The sequence below is a fragment of the Castanea sativa genome, chromosome 1, assembly GCF_040712315.1.
Source record: "Castanea sativa cultivar Marrone di Chiusa Pesio chromosome 1, ASM4071231v1".
NCBI classification, from domain to species: domain Eukaryota; kingdom Viridiplantae; phylum Streptophyta; class Magnoliopsida; order Fagales; family Fagaceae; genus Castanea; species Castanea sativa.
The window spans coordinates 11445597-11460094 of NC_134013.1; the positions used below are offsets into that span (position 1 = coordinate 11445597).

At 36.2% G+C, this 14498-nt stretch overlaps 1 protein-coding gene across 1 annotated transcript; it reads right to left on the bottom strand.

The window, feature by feature from the left end:
- Nucleotides 1-1139: 1139 nt before the first annotated feature.
- On the bottom strand, nt 1140-2186 carry LOC142621769 (gibberellin-regulated protein 1-like). The gene is made up of 3 exons (XM_075795125.1): nt 1861-2186; nt 1685-1727; nt 1140-1565 (listed from the first exon to the last, which is right to left on the bottom strand). Exons 1-3 carry the CDS (start codon nt 1936-1938, stop codon nt 1384-1386), a joined length of 303 nt encoding a protein of 100 aa, XP_075651240.1. The 5' UTR covers nt 1939-2186; the 3' UTR covers nt 1140-1383.
- Between the last annotated feature and the right edge of the window lie 12312 nt (nt 2187-14498).

Sequence of the window (14498 nt, forward strand, 5' to 3'; positions counted from 1 at the left end):
TGAGTAATTTTAATATCTATATCATGTGTGGGTTTAAACTCCCCTTAATATTAAGTGAGCTCTAATGTGAGATTTTTAACTTTTTAAATAGGAAATAAAATAAAGACAAGATACGAATTCATGATTACCTACTCAAATACCATATAAATTAAAAATTATCTCAATTTTTTTTTTTTGGAGAAGAGTCTCAAAATTTTTTAACTGATAAGAAATTGAAGATTTCAATCATTTAACAATTAATTTAACACTCACTCATGTGAGGACCTAAATTTTCTATTTGTAAATAATGCAAAACAAGTGAGATTTTTGACATTGAATGAGAGGTAGATATATAGAAGATCGGATTCAAACTCACAACTACCTACCCTAATATCATCATTATGAATTCTCCTAAAATTAAATACCGAATTATTTTTTTTTTTGCTAAACAATTAAATACCGAATTATAGGTTTTGATAAAGTAGATAACATTATAAATATATTGTATTCTGGTAAATGTAGAGGCGTTGCCAAATCAAGTAAAAAATTTCTATTTTGATTTTCTCTCTATCTTTAACTAAATTTGCATAAACAAAAATTATCCACAATTTCCTTGTCTCCATTGCTTTTCCCCCCAATAAGTGAGAGTTGAGTCCTAAGTTCTAAAAAAAAAAAAAAAACTTCTTTAAAGGGCTGCGTGGACCTATGGTCAACTCTATTGACAGACAAAAATCTAAACACCCACCATATAGCACGGCAAAATTAGTATTAAAAAATCTATTGGTGTCAAGCTCAGGACAACTGGATGACCCATTTGACCTTTCATTATTTTTTTCAAAATATATCATTTTTTTTTCTATCTTTTAAATTTTTTTTTTTATGATAGAGAAAACACTACATCAACAATATTAAAAAAAAAAAAAAAAAGAGGCAGCAGAGCTGCAAATTAACAAAAAGAGAACAACCAAAGCTCAGCAACAGGAATAGAAAAAGGGAATTCATATATTTTTGTATCGAATTTATTTTTATCATGGACTGATTGCTTATTCATTCGTTCAGGCTTCTAGAACTGTTTCCCCAACTCCAAAGTTACCAAATGCAGAGAAAGTGTGTTTGTGTTCACATATCATTATTCATATAACGTAAAGGTAAAATAAAAATAAAATAAAATAGCACCCATTCTATTAATAATAAATAACAAGTATGATTGTTATCCAACTAAATTACAACCATTCTTTTTTCATTAAAAAAAAAAAAATACAACCATTCTTTTAATAGCTTGTTTACAAAGTGATATGCATCTATTTAGCACACAGCTTTATTTTCAAAGCCACCACTCATCCATTTTTCTCTTACAAGCTATAATACCAACACGACCAAGCAACGCTGATGTGATATATATTTTCAAGGGCACTTGAGTTGGCCACCACGGGTGGTCATGGTAGCGTAGCAGGGGCATACATCACGGTTGCCGGAAGTGCCCGGAGGAACACAGCTGCAGCGAGCACAGCAAGTACCACATGCCCTCTTGCACAAGTTCGGCCTAGACGATAACTGACACCTTGCACTACATGCTGCTCCACAATCTGAAAAGTATAACATATATATATAATTCAAAACCTTAATTAGCCAACTATGATTATTCAATCAAACAGTATCATATATGTAACATACATATATAGTGATGGAAGAAGATAAAACTCACCTATTTTTTTATTGGGAGAACCTTTGTTTGCATCTTTGTTCACCTGCATAACTCAACAACATATTATCGTGTTAGAAATTAAGTGATAGCTAGGCTTCATGTTTATTTCAAAAAACAACATAGGAAACTAGAGGAAAGAAACTATATGAGGTCTTAGATGATTGATAAAAGTTTACCATTTGATCAGCTTCAACGAGATGGATAACGAGAATAGAAATGAGAATTGAAGCAATTAAAGCCTTTGAGATGGCCATGGCTGATGACTTGAAGCTAGAGCTACTTTCGTTTCAACGCTAGTTGAAATTGAAATATTGTAAACTTGAAGATTTAGTGAGTTGAAGTGAGCTAAGGGTGCTTCTATTTATAGCAAGGGTATGTGATGAGCTAAGCAGCAAGAATTAATAAAAAAAAAAAAATGTAGGTGCATGCAAGCTAGGACAGGACATTCTTAATTATAACATACATGTAGTTTAATTTGTACGCTGAAGAGAAATTAAAAAGCGAAGTGAGTAGTGAGGGAGTATCTGGTAACGAAAAGCAATTGGAATCATCTAGAGTAGGCACTTTTGTTTTGTATTGCTGCCTGGATGGTGTTTTCAATTCCAAGTGGCTCAAGGTAGCTATAGCGCAGAGTTTTAACGTGCCCAAGAATAGATAGACTCTTTTACGCGGAATTGTTTTACAGCTGTAAAAATATCGGAATCTTGAAGATAAAACAATGCATGATTAGAAAGGCAGAGTGTCGGAGTAAATTTGACTCCATCCCATTAGGAAAAGCTATACTATTACGGACAAATTAAGTTTTTCTTTCTGGCCATTTAAAAAACAATGTGTAGAAAACAATATGGTATATGGGAATGTAACTTAGACTGCTCAACTAATTAATAAAGTCAACAAATCCAGTACTTTTAAAAATAATCAAAAAAAAAAAAAAACCAAGAAAAGTTCAGAGATAATTTAAAGCTGTGTGTTCAATTTTAACACTTCAACCTTAAAAATTAATAGATTTTAAGAATTATCTTAACCTAGCTTAATTCTTAAATTCATATTAATTACCACTGACAAATACACAATAGGGCGCGCACATACTCCATTTCTTTTCAGCGTACATAACCAAAACGGATATCACAAGTGCCCATGAAGTCAATATTCAGTATTAAGAAGTTGATTTTTTTTAATAGAAGAAATTAATTATTTTTTATATATATATTATAAATAAGTGTATCTATACCTTTTTCGAATATCTGACTATTGTTTCACATGCATACAGTCCATTCGTTTCACACATATTAGATTATTACAAAGAGGAATTTCTTGAGGGTGGCCTCAAGATGTTGGTAAGAAATTTTGAAACCACGATCTTATGAATATTATGAGATCTTATGAATATTATGAGATCTTAAGAACCACTTAGCCAATGCCTTAAGATTATTATTGATGAGACTGATGAAATCAACTACCGACGAGACTAAGACATCTGATAGGACTGACGAAATCAACTACCGACGAGTTCGGTAGGACAGACGAGACCACTCTTTGAGACGAGCCTAAACAAGTATCCACGTCACTAACGAGGATATCAGGATCATTCAATGCCACCAATAATACCACGGACGGTTACAGAACCATCTGGACAAACTGTTGAAGGCATATTAAAACCCCATTACTCAGCAAGAAGCGTTAACAAAAAAAGGCATGAACATCACAATATCAACCTCAATAGCTAGAATCCAGAGCAACATATATGAAGCCTTCACATTGCTAACAGGAAGTACGAACACAGTTACAAGATATCCCTAATCATTCTTATAGTCTATTATTATAAAATCCCTTGTACTAACTTTGGCATCGGAGGCGTTGTGGCAGGCACCACACCGGTGACCATTCCGGAGAATTTCTTCTTCCGTCGCGACACAAGCAGACCTCTGGTCCCGTCTGGACGACCTCATTACAATTGACGAACCCGTGATTCATCAGTTGGCGCCGTCTGTGGGGAACGACATTTTCATACTCAGGTTCGAAAGCATAGTTTCTACCAACTTCGATATTCAGATGGAGACCAACCAGGATTCAGCAACCCTAGCTCAGCAAGTCTAAGCTCTTGTGGCCACTGTTGAAGAACTCACCAGGCAGAATTAAGAGATGAGGCAACGGCTTCAACAGGAGGAGAACCGGTCCAAAGCCGGCCAGGTGGGCAGCCATGGAAGAAGTGACCGACGAAGGCCCACTACTCCGGACGAACAGGGCTCTGACCTCCTTCAAGAGATGAGGAAGGAGATGGACGAGCTGAGGAATGCCATTAAGGAGAAGATGGATCCGAGCCTGGATAGGATGGTTAGGGCAACAAACTTTCCTTTCACCGCGGCGGTCTTGGAACGCCCCGTACCGGCGAAATTTCGGTTGCCTCAGCTTGAGCCGTTTGATGGGCTTAAGGACCCCTAGGATCATCTTAACACCTTTAAGATAACATTAGGCCTCCAACAACCTCCTGAAGAAATATTGTGTCGTTCTTTCCCTACCACCCTTAAAGGAGCTGCAAGAGAGTGGTTCACAAAGCTACCAACTTCGTCAATTGACAGCTTCGAGCAGTTAAGTAATGCCTTTCTGCGTCACTTCGTCGGTGGGCAACGTCCTAAAAGACCAGCAGACCACCTACTCACCATTAGACAATGGGAGAAAGAAACATTGCGATCCTATGTGAAACGCTTCACCCGAGAAACCTTGGAGGTAGATGACGCTGACGACAAAGTGCAGTTGACGACCTTTAAAGCAGGGCTGAAGTCTAGAGAGTTTGTGGTTTCTCTTGCAAAGAATCCACCTAAGACGATGACAGAAATGCTCTTGAAGGCACAGAAGTATATGAATGCTGAAGATGCATTAGCAGCCATAACAGACGAAGAAAAGCCAAGAAAGGAGGGAATGAGAGAAGACAATCTTAGGGGACAAAAAAGGGAGCGTCCAGGTTATCGAAATAGTGACGGGGACAGGCAGAAGGACGACGAAGCCAAAAGATCATAAAAAATGACTAGGTAATAAGATTCCGCCTTGACGGATGTACATTACTGACGAAGCCAAAAGATCATCGAAAATGGCTAGGTAATAAGATTCCGCCTTGACGGATGAACATTACTAACGAAGCCAAAAGATCATAAAAAATGGCTAGGTAATAAGATTCCGCCTTGACGGATGTACATTACTGACGAAGCCAAAAGATCATAAAAAAATGGCTAGGTAATAAGATTCCGCCTTGACGGATGTACATTACTGACAAAGCCTCAAAAGTGGCTAAGTAATAAGGACGGATGTACATTGTTGACGTAGCCAAAAGATTATTTTTAAAAAAAAAAAAACCTTTCATCTTCTATGGTCGTCATGGCACGTCATGACGACCACAAAATTCGGGGGCATCTGATGGGACTGACGAAATCAATTACTGACGAGACTAAGACATCTGATGGGACTAACGAAATCAACTACCGACGAGTTCAGTAGGACAGACGAGACTGCTCTTTGAGACGAGCTTAAGCAAGTATCCACGCCACCGACGAGGATATTAGGATTATTCAATGCCACCAATAATACCACGGACGGTTACAGAACTAGCTATACAAACCGTTGAAGGCATATTAAAACCCCATTACTCAGCAAGAAGCGTTACCAAAAAAAGGCATTAACATCACAATATCAACCTCAACAGCTAGAATCCAGAGCAACATATATGAAGCCTTCCCATTGCCAATAGGAGGTAGGAACACAGTTACAAGATATCCCTAATCATTCTTATAGTTTATTATTATAAACTCCCTTGTACTAACTTTGGCATCGGAGGCGTTGTGGCAGACACCACATTGGTGACCATTCTGGAGAATTTCTTCTTCCGTCGTGACACAAGCAGACCTCTGGTCCCGTTTGGACGACCTCACTACAACTGACGAACCCGTGATTCATCAATTATTATGTTAATAGAGAAGTACTTAGTGGTGTGGAAGACAAAATTTCCAACTCTAATGTTGGAAAAGGTAATTAATACACAAAAATAAAAGTTTTGATCTTAAAACTTTTGATATGAATTTTTTTTTTTTTTTGTTGAGAAAGTTCTAATATTCGATTTTAAAGAATCAGCACCTCAATGATTCATTGTGGAAGCCCTTTCTAATAAAAAAAAAATGTGACGCGTAATGGGTGTTGGTATAACTTGATTCTAAAACTTTTAATTCCTATATTTGGATATACGCTTGTGACTTGTGAGGTCAATTTAACCCATATCCCGAATTTTTGTAGGCTGGACTTTGATAAGCCTATTACCAAATTCCGTCTTTCTGTGTTTGTGACAACCTGATGTCACCTAATATATACTCTATGAGAAAACGTCTCCTGCCCAACTCTTAATTTGGACCACCAGGCGAAGTCCAATCAGTGAATGGTTAGGACTGCATTATTGGTATTATGGGACGAAAACCATGCATATTGCCAACCGATCAAGTACCTGAATCATCTACTGACTACCAAGTAATGTTAGCTTCCTAGCTAAATTGGCGTCTGAAATGCCAATTGACCATTGTATGTTCTAACTCTCTTGTATCCTTTCTGGTGTTTATCAAAAAAGTACCTCAATCATCTTGCATTATAAACTTCTAAAAAAGAAAAAAATTCCTTGCATTATAAGGCTATGTTTGGTTTGTATAGAAAATATTTTCTGACCGTAAAATATTTTCAAATGTTTGGTTGTGTTCTTGATATAATACTATGAAAAATATATTTTCTACTACTTTATCATATTTTCTCTCCTCCCAAGCACATATTAAATTGATAAATGTTGTCAAGAGTCTTGTAGCTAACAAGAGCCTCCTAATATTTCCTACAGAAATATATAGGGTTCAAATTCTCATATCCTCAACTATCATTGTAACAAAAGAGAAAAAAAATTGATAAATGTCATAGTTGTAACTTCACAATGAAGAGAATATACACGAAATTCTTAGATCTGTGAGATGCAAAACAATAGAGAAAAATATGCGCCAAAGAAAACAATTACACAAGATAGTATTTACGCTGTTCAACAATTTGCCTACATTCACAGAGTTGCAGAGATTTCACTATTCTTAAGGAAAAGTACAAGATGTAGCAGTACAGTTTTCTCACCAAAAAAGAAAAAAGAAAAAAAGAGAGAGAGATATAAGAAAAATCCTAATTTCCAAAATAACAGTTTTTCTATCCTGTGTACAAAATTCATAATAGGCTACAAAATGGGCCAAGCCTCTGCTCCTCCTCAAATAATCTCCAATTAAAAAATCGTAGCAATAATATTTCTGATTGGGTCAAAATTCAGATCAAACATAACTAAGCTTCATAAAACCCAACACATATATCGTTCATACACATCAATTATAAGTGTGTATTAATTTCCAACAAATTCATCGTGAGTCTAATTCTCATATTGTTTTGTCCCATACTCCCATATATGATATATTTCATAAATTAATTTAAAAAGTGGGTGATTTTTTTTTTAGTACCAAGGGAACTAGTGGGATCTTTTCAGAAGGTGGTGAGTGGTGACTTGTGAGAGTTCCTTTGTCATAACTCATAACTCTATTCCCATAATAACTCAAATGTCTCTAAAATTTGTGTTTGGTTCCAAATCTAAGTTATATCTCTCACTCTCTAACTCCATTTTTTGGCAAAATGGTGGAGCCCACCCACTGTCATTACATTGAACGGTCATATGGGTACCCGCGTGTGACATTCTATCTCTTCATTTTACTGCTCTTCCTTCCCATCACAAAACCCAACAACTAATTTCACGCCTCTGTACACCACAAAACCCATTTCACATAACCCAGCAAGAGATTGGTTCCCTCCCACTTCCAGCACTATTTCTCCATAAATTTTTTCTCTTACTCATAACACATATTTTCCCTCTTCCTTATTCCAAATTTCAGATTTTTTTTTCTCTTACCCACAGACTGAAAACCACATATACAAACCCTCTTTTTAAGGAACAAAGAAATGAGAAAGAAGCTAGATTTGTGATCCAAAATTGCCAACTCAAACCCACAAACACAGCAAACCCAAATCCAAGCCCAGGAATCGTTAGATCGAAGACCAAAATCATGAAAATGAGGAGTGGGTTTTTGTTTTTGGGTATATATTTATGCGTGGATGAACATGGTGAGTGGGTCTGAAGAAGAAAGAAAGAAAGAAAAAGAAGAAAAGAAAGAAAGACAAAACCAGGCCAAAATTTGAAATTAACCTCATTTGCCAAACTATATAGTTAGTAGGCACTGTTACAAAACTATATTTTTTACTAACATCTTGAGTTTAAAAGACTCAATTTAGGGCTTATAAATCGAGTCTCAAAGACTTAGTTTCCATGTTCTGATCATGTCTGATTTGGCGTTTTTTTCACATGGCGTCCACCTGGAAATCGAGTCTCTAAGACTCGATTTATAAGCCGACCCTTTAAGCATCAATTTGTATGTGACGTGGTTGATCCATGTGGAAGCCACCTGGAAACCGAGTCTCTAAGACTTGATTTCTAATGGGGCTTTTTCAAAATTAAACGTCTCTCTACTCTAATGCCTCTCCACTCTCACTCACCCTCTCACTCTCACACAGACCATAGCAGACTCTCACGCCTCTCTCACTCACCTTCTAACTCTCACACAGAACCTTTCCACTCTCACGTTTCTCTCACTCATCGACCCACTCTCACGCCTCTCTTAGTCACCCTCTCCACCCTCATAAAGACACTCTGTCACGCTTGCGCCTCTCTCACTCTCATGCCTCTCCACCCTCACACAGACACCCTCTCATGCTTGCGCCTTTCTCACTCTCATGCCTCTCTCACTCACCCTCTCCACTCTCACTCAGTCTCCACTCTCAATCTCAAGCACCCTGTCCACTCTCACTTAGTTCTCTCAGGTATGATTTTCTTATTGTGTGATTTTTTCATGTAGGTTTGTGCTTTTTGTTCCAAAATTATGATTGATTTGATTGTTGACTATACTATTTTAGAACTTGTTTCGTGTGTTACTCTGTTTGGTTCCCAAGAAAATGCAAGAAAAATTTCCCATTTTGTGATGAGATTGTCGTGTTTGAGAAAATTTAACATGAGGAAACTAAGAGGCCTGAGGAATAGTAGTCAGAACTTGATTTGATTTGATTTTTTTTTTGTTTTGTTTTGTTTTTTTGTTTTTGTTGTTGTTGTTGCTGTTTCTTGCTATTTAGAGGTTTAGGGTTTTTGTTCCATAATTATGATTGTTTTGATTGTTAACTGTACTATTTTAGAATTTTTTTGTGTGTTACTCTTTGGTTGGTTCCCCAGAAAATGCAGGAAAAGACTAGGAAATGACAAGAAAGTTTTCCAATTTATGATGGTATTGGTGTGGTTGAGAAAATTTAAAATGAGGAAATTGAGAAATTTTTAGGAATAGCAGATTGTTTTGTGTGTTACTCTCTGTTTGAGTTTTATGCGTCGGCCGAAATTGAAATACAGCTATTTGGGTGCAGTACATTAAGTTTACGAATTAAATTTAAAATGCTATGACCCATACATACCCATACATGAGATACATGGTTGCATAAAAAAAACTAAGGGCATGTTCAATACACTGATAATGATTACTTATGAATACGAATAAATATTGCAAGGAATATAAGAAGTTGTAACCCCCTTTGTAGTAGTTTTTTCTTTCAATGAAGTATTTTACTAATAATGTGTGTGTGTGTGTATATATATATATAAATTTGTAATGGAATTACTATTCCTATGCATTTGTTTTGGTGGTAAACATGAATAGAACCATGAATCTGTTATTCACAATATGGTATAACATGATTTGATGATATAATGGAGTTATATTCCAATCAAATGTCCTAAAATACCCTTTTATATTATATTTATACTCATTGTGGGTCTTGTTTATTGTATTTACTTTATTTAATATCATTGACCTTTGTTCAAAATTCCTGTCTCTATAACTGCTAAAAATAAAAACTGATAGCTTCTCCTCTAGATATTAAATTCTAACGAACGATAAATTTACACGCTTGAATAAAATGATGAAATATAAAAAAGCTCGACTTTTTTTTTTTTCTTTAAAGAAATAATACTGGTTTCACAAGTTAATACATAGCTATTTTTGAATTTCGTTGCTGTCTCCATGTTTGTGCTTTTTTCTCTCAAGCATGATTATATGTTTAATGCATGAATTAATGCTGCTGTCAGATCAAACATTGCTTTTATGGCTTGCATAATCAGTTTGGGCATGTCTTGCATATATAGGCTAGAATCTGATATTCCTGCTAGATCTTCATTGTTGTACTATTGATTTTATTAATAAGGCTAATTCTTTCACTTCTATGATATTGATACCATTTCTACGTGTATGGGAAATTTTATGTAATTTTCTTGTCATAAGATTTCTTGAGTAATATATATTTCTTAGAATTGAATGCTAAGTAATGGGTTGCATCATTACAGCTGTATGTACCATATATGTTATCTTATATATGACATTTATATTTGGCAACCCAATGGTGATTGGGTGGTTTCTACAGCAATTGGTGAGGCTTTTCTAGGCATTTTTCAATAATGTTTACAATTCCATTAAAATGTGAATCCTTCTGAAAGGTAACATGGTTTCTGGTGATTACTTACGATATTTTTATGATTAATCTGGAGAATATGACCTTTTGTTCTAGTTTCCTGGTGATAAGTTGAGTAATGTGTATTTTTCATTAAAATGTGAATCCTTCTGAAAGGTAACATGGTTTCTGGTGATTACTTACGATATTTTTATGATTAATCTGGAGAATATGACCTTTTGTTCTAGTTTCCTGGTGATAAGTTGAGTAATGTGTATTTTTCCTTGAATGGTTGTCTTCCTACCTTACGTGACCTCATAGAAGCTGTGTTTTCTCTTTAGGCATATGGTTTGATAAAGACATTGTATTGCTCGTTCACTCTAAGAATTTATGTTTTACATAGAAGAAATAAAGTCAATTTTAGTGAGAAGGGAACCAGGAATTGTGCAAGTTGGTTAACAATTTGTTTATGTTATTGCACACGAATCAATTGACTGAATGAGTCCATTAGTGGTAATTTAATATTGACTTATTTTCAATGTATATTCCAGATGTATTATTGAGATTTTAGAGTTTGTTTAACCTGTAATTTACTCTCTCCAACAATTATAAACTCTAGTTCCACAAATCTTCATAAATTCTTAACCCACCACAAGACACAAAGGACGAATTCTACCACCCCCATAAATAGACCTCATCCTATTATGATTCGATCCATAAAACCCTTGTGAACACCTGTTGAAAGCAATCTTCAACATAGCAAAACAAGATTGAAATGATGAAGGTACCTGACTAGCTATCACTTTTTTCAACCACTCTTTCATCCTACATCAACAGTATCCCTCTGAATGCCCACCACTAAGAGCCTCCCATTCCACAAAAGGACCACCCCACAAGCTTCTAATGACCCAATCAATCAAATCTTCAATCTTTTTTTATTTATTTATTTTTTTTTTTTGTGGAGGCACATAATATCATCTCTCTATTCTCTAAAGACAATGCCTGATAACTTCCCTCTTCATTGGGTCATTTAGGCAAATGATATTAGGAATTTTTTATTTATTGCGGGACTGCCACTTTGTTGAATTTTTTGTTTTTTGAGAATCTTTCTTAGATTGTTTTTGTTTTTCTTTTCAATAATGTCTATTACATGCTAATTGCTTGTCATTCTTGTGCAGTATGGTTGCTGTAAATGCTGGATAGGTTGACCATGCACAGCCTGGCCCCATTGACACGTTGGTGTTGACGTTGCAGCCCGACCATTGGTCAGATGCTATTTGGAATGGACAGATAAAACACAACACTAAAGATTTAACCAATGTATACGCATTTAATTCATACAATGTACACGCGCTTGCTGTCATATATTAATCCATGGTTTTGTTCTGTGCAGGATCTAGGGTCCCTTACCTGCCAATGGTGGACAACCAAGTCATTGACATCATTAAGGCACTTGGTTTGGAGGGACTCCTCAGGATCCTAGGTAAAGAGATTGACCATGGCCTGATAATGGCCTTAGTGAAGTGATAATGGCCTGAGATTCACACCTTCCACATGCCACATAGTGAGGTCACCATCACATTGCAGGATGTGGAGGTTCTTCTCGGGCTTCTTGTTGATGGTGAGGCCATAATAGGGAGCATGTAGAAAGAATATGAGAATGTGTGCAAGGACTTCCTTGGCTTTCGACTTGTAAATGATGAGAGAAAGCAACTTAATGGCCAGAGGATTCTCATCAAACGACTTTTGGAGCAAGTTGCCGATCCATTGCTGCCCAATGCTGAAGGGGATTAGCTGCATAAGTACGCACGATGCTACATCCTAGCACTACTTGGGGACACAATCTTCATGGATAAATTCGGTGATAGGGTGCATCTAATGTGGGTGCAATAGTTCGAAGACCTTTGCAACCCACGAAAGTACAGTTGGGGAAGTGCTTGCCTTACATAGTTGTAATGAGAGTTATGCAGGGCAAGCGATAAGAAAGCCAGTCAGATTGGTGGGTGCTTGTTGTTGGTCTAGTATTAGGCATGGGCCAAGTTCCCCTATTTGTGCCCGGCAGTTGAGCATAGCCCGCCAGTGGGTGCTTACGGTCCTCCAGTGCGTGGTCCACTATCCCTAAAGTAAGTCTCTACTTCATACACGTCATATACATTATGTGATCATTACCTAAGCCCACAATCATGTAACTTGATTCTATTCATTTATTTTAAAGGCTTCTAGGAATTATTTATGTCAACATTAAAAAATTTTAAACAGAGTTTCAATATATATAATTACGTTAATATACTCTAATTTTGTGACTGTCATGTGGCTTGTATGTGCTCTGTTTTTTATAAGCATTGTTTCTTATTCTGGTGATATTATTAATTGAGTAAATATCTGCAAGATTATCTTAGTAGTTATATGCTATTACATTATAGTTTAGCATTATCTTAGTAGGAAAGTTCTAGATATTGATCCATTGTTCTTGATTGTAGGTGGTTGTGGGTCCCAAATAGAAAAACAAGCCCACCCACATCTTCAGGGACAGGTATTGTGAGCAAATAGCTTCAATGTTGCCAGGCTAGGTATGAAAATGCCTTGTTTTACATGTTTACTTGTTTTACATGTTTAGGAACAAGATATAGTTTTGGTGAACTTTGAAGTATTGTTGCCTAATGTGTTGCCTACTTGTTTTTTGGCTGTTGTAGGTGGTGTGGTAGCCATATGAAGCTGATTTAGATAACCTTCTGACGTGGTGCCTTGCAGGGATGGCAGTATGGACGGCAACGGTGACGCTTGTATGTTTCCACCTAGTAGAGAAACATACACCAGATTGTGTCGTTCATCAATTTGGGATGATCCAAGAAATTCCTTGTGATGTTGACACTGATATAGTGCTTCATCGCATTAATTTGATGGGGAAGGTCGGTGTTGATTGGGCGCAGAGACATGCTGCCCATATCATTGAGTGGGGTAATTGCCTCCAACGGCGTTGTGAAGCAATGCTTGACAATATGCCTCCACACCATGAGTACTTCGACTGGTTCAAAAGGGTAACTCGGAGGTTCATCAATCATCTCGATGCGAAATTGATTCTAATGGTAACTTCTTAATAGAGCTTCATTCGTAAATCTTTTCCTATTTCTTTACAAACACTAGTATGAGAATAACATTCTCCCCTTGTCATTGTCCCATTAATTTCTGAACTCCACATCATTCCTTACATGGCCAACCAAGTGTTTATCTTGAATACAAGTATAAATCTGTGCATCTACAGAAGTAAAACTGTGAATTCAGTGAGAATAGAATTAGTAATGCTTTATTTTACTGGAACATAGCAGTGCATAAACTTTTGATAATAGGAGTTTCTTAGAGGGAAAAACCCATTGATGCTTCTTGTACTGCCTGAATTAGATCTTGACATCTTAATTCTCACGGTGTATTACTTAAATTTGCTAATTTAATCATGATATGGTTGCGTGGTCTTGGTTGGCAATAGTTAAGTTGGGAAATCAGATTGGTGAGCATCACAATTGTGCTTGATTTAGACTTCTACGATTACAAGCTTGATGAGCAGAACATATGCTTGTGTGCATGAATACACTCATTTTCTGCATCTTCTGAGTAGTTTAAGTGCTGAATTCTGCTCAAAACATTCCCCACAGTTGTGTGCTTTCTTTAATCCTCTACAAATGGTTTTGGCCTCACAATTGTGCTCCCTTGTGTCTTCAATTATTTTTATGAATATGACACACATGCTTGTGCAGATGAATGCTCTTTGTTTTTTCAAAAATGAGTTCCATATTGGCTATTGAGTTGAATGTCACGGAGTGGACTTTGATAGAATATTTATGGAATGAAGAAGTATGGTATAACTAACAAACAATATGTAAGGATATGGATTGTAATAATTGGTAGTGAACAAAAACTTATGCAATGGTTTTATTTTTCCCCTTTAGATAATAGGATTTTATTGAGAAAGAGGAGATACCTTAAGCACACAAGTGAAGTGATAAACTGTTGAAATTACTATACTCTATTGTTCATTGGCATTGTTGATTTGGTATTGCATTACTAATAGTTTATGAGAACATATAATTTACTCAGCAACTGCCCTACTACGGCTAATATTGTATGATAGTGTTTATATTGGTATTCCAATAAAATAACATCATTTTAGTCAAAGGTAACACTTGGTTTAATAAGATGATGATGCAAAAGCTTTTGTTTAGTAGTTACACTG